The following is a 1,392-nucleotide window of genomic DNA, read 5'->3' as shown; positions in this document are numbered from 1 at the left end:
AGAAAGCTGCCAAAAAGGTTTACAGAAGGTTGAGAAATTAAACATAAGGGTGGAAAGATAATATCAGGGAAGGCATCTTTATGAACAGCAAGAGGAAAAACCCTGGAAGAAAACTCAATACACACTGAGACTAAAGCAGAGGTTCAAACTCTTTCAGGAAGAAAATGGGTATAGATATCTTGTCAGGGTTTCTGGGTTGCAGTCCAAGGTCTGGTGTCCTGCACCTTTTAGATTAATCTCTGCTTAAAACACCTAATTATTAAATAATCAGGTCATTTCAGAACTCCGTCTGCATACTGAGAGAGCTGTTTAGCCATTTGATTCAGGTGTGGAAGCAGAGGAAACAGACCTTGAGGACTCTTAAGCCTCTTTCCCATTGAATAATCTCAGTGGGAAAGAGCACATTAATGGGTTTTTTTTAAACATGGGTCGACCTGCTAACAATCGGCATTTGGCTCCCAACCCACTGGCAGAAAAAGCTGGGTCTAAACCCTTGCTGGCAAACTTCTGTCCTCTCGCCACTAGTTTAGTCATGATTATATCACCAGTGTGATAGAAATCAGGAAAGTAAAAAATGGAGAGCAACATGGAAGGAAGCCAGGACATAATCAGTGTGCTGTATTGCTTTGCTCTTTTGTCGCTCCGAATCCCTTTCACCAGCTCTGCACCATGTTTATCAAATGCTAACAGAGTTGTTTCGGGTTTAGATCGGATGAGAGTCGTGCAGTGGGTTGATGTCCATATGTTGGACTCAACTGTATCATGTAATTTAGCAGGTCAACCCAAGTCTGATGTTCCCACAGCATGCCAATTGGAGCAAAGCCGTTTGAAGGCAGTTATAACTCGTTTGCCGAGTCGTTTGGCACGGGTTGACACAAGTCAGTGAGCTGTTCCTACTGTCACTGAAAGAAGAGTCTTCCCAGGTTTAAACGGTTTTTCAGCCAGTGGGAAAGGGGTATAATAGAGGTATCCTGCTTTGGGTTATAACATATCAGTGAATGGTTGTGGTTGAAATGCAACCCAGTTCATAGTTAATGCATAGTTTTGCACTGCACTGCATGTAATGAACCCTTCTCTTAACCAGTGTTCCTGTAGCAGACTTACGGTTGACAAAGAGCTGCTCCTCGTGGGACAGGATGCTGGCCAGGTGGCCTCCATGCATCCGACATTCCCTCTCAGCAGAGTCCCACGTACGCTGGTGTTTAAAGTACTTGTAGCAGTGAGACTGAAACTTCTGCCAGCCAAATCCACACACCTCTGTGTCTGCACAGAGAGAAACACACATGGAAGTCATATAGGGAAAAGGCAACTACAAACAAAGCTCTTAAACACCATGAATAATTCTGATATTTTCATCAATGTTTTAGTAGGCTTCATGTTCAGGTTTTTTGT

At 43.3% G+C, this 1,392-nt stretch overlaps 1 protein-coding gene across 1 annotated transcript in view; it reads right to left on the bottom strand.

Moving 5' to 3' along the window:
* The window catches only part of LOC107102994 (versican core protein-like), a 41,698-nt gene that overhangs the window by 8,297 nt on the left and 32,009 nt on the right, over positions 1-1,392 (bottom strand). Inside the window, exon 9 of the mRNA XM_015402492.1 lies at positions 1,082-1,263. Coding sequence (XP_015257978.1) covers positions 1,082-1,263 — 182 coding nt within the window. The remainder of the gene's footprint in view (positions 1-1,081; positions 1,264-1,392) is intronic.

Source organism: Cyprinodon variegatus, unplaced genomic scaffold (assembly GCF_000732505.1).
Source record: "Cyprinodon variegatus isolate N-32 unplaced genomic scaffold, C_variegatus-1.0 Scaffold1355, whole genome shotgun sequence".
Classification (NCBI taxonomy): domain Eukaryota; kingdom Metazoa; phylum Chordata; class Actinopteri; order Cyprinodontiformes; family Cyprinodontidae; genus Cyprinodon; species Cyprinodon variegatus.
The sequence above is the reverse complement of the archived record's forward strand: the minus strand, read 5'-3'. Positions and strand labels throughout refer to the sequence as shown.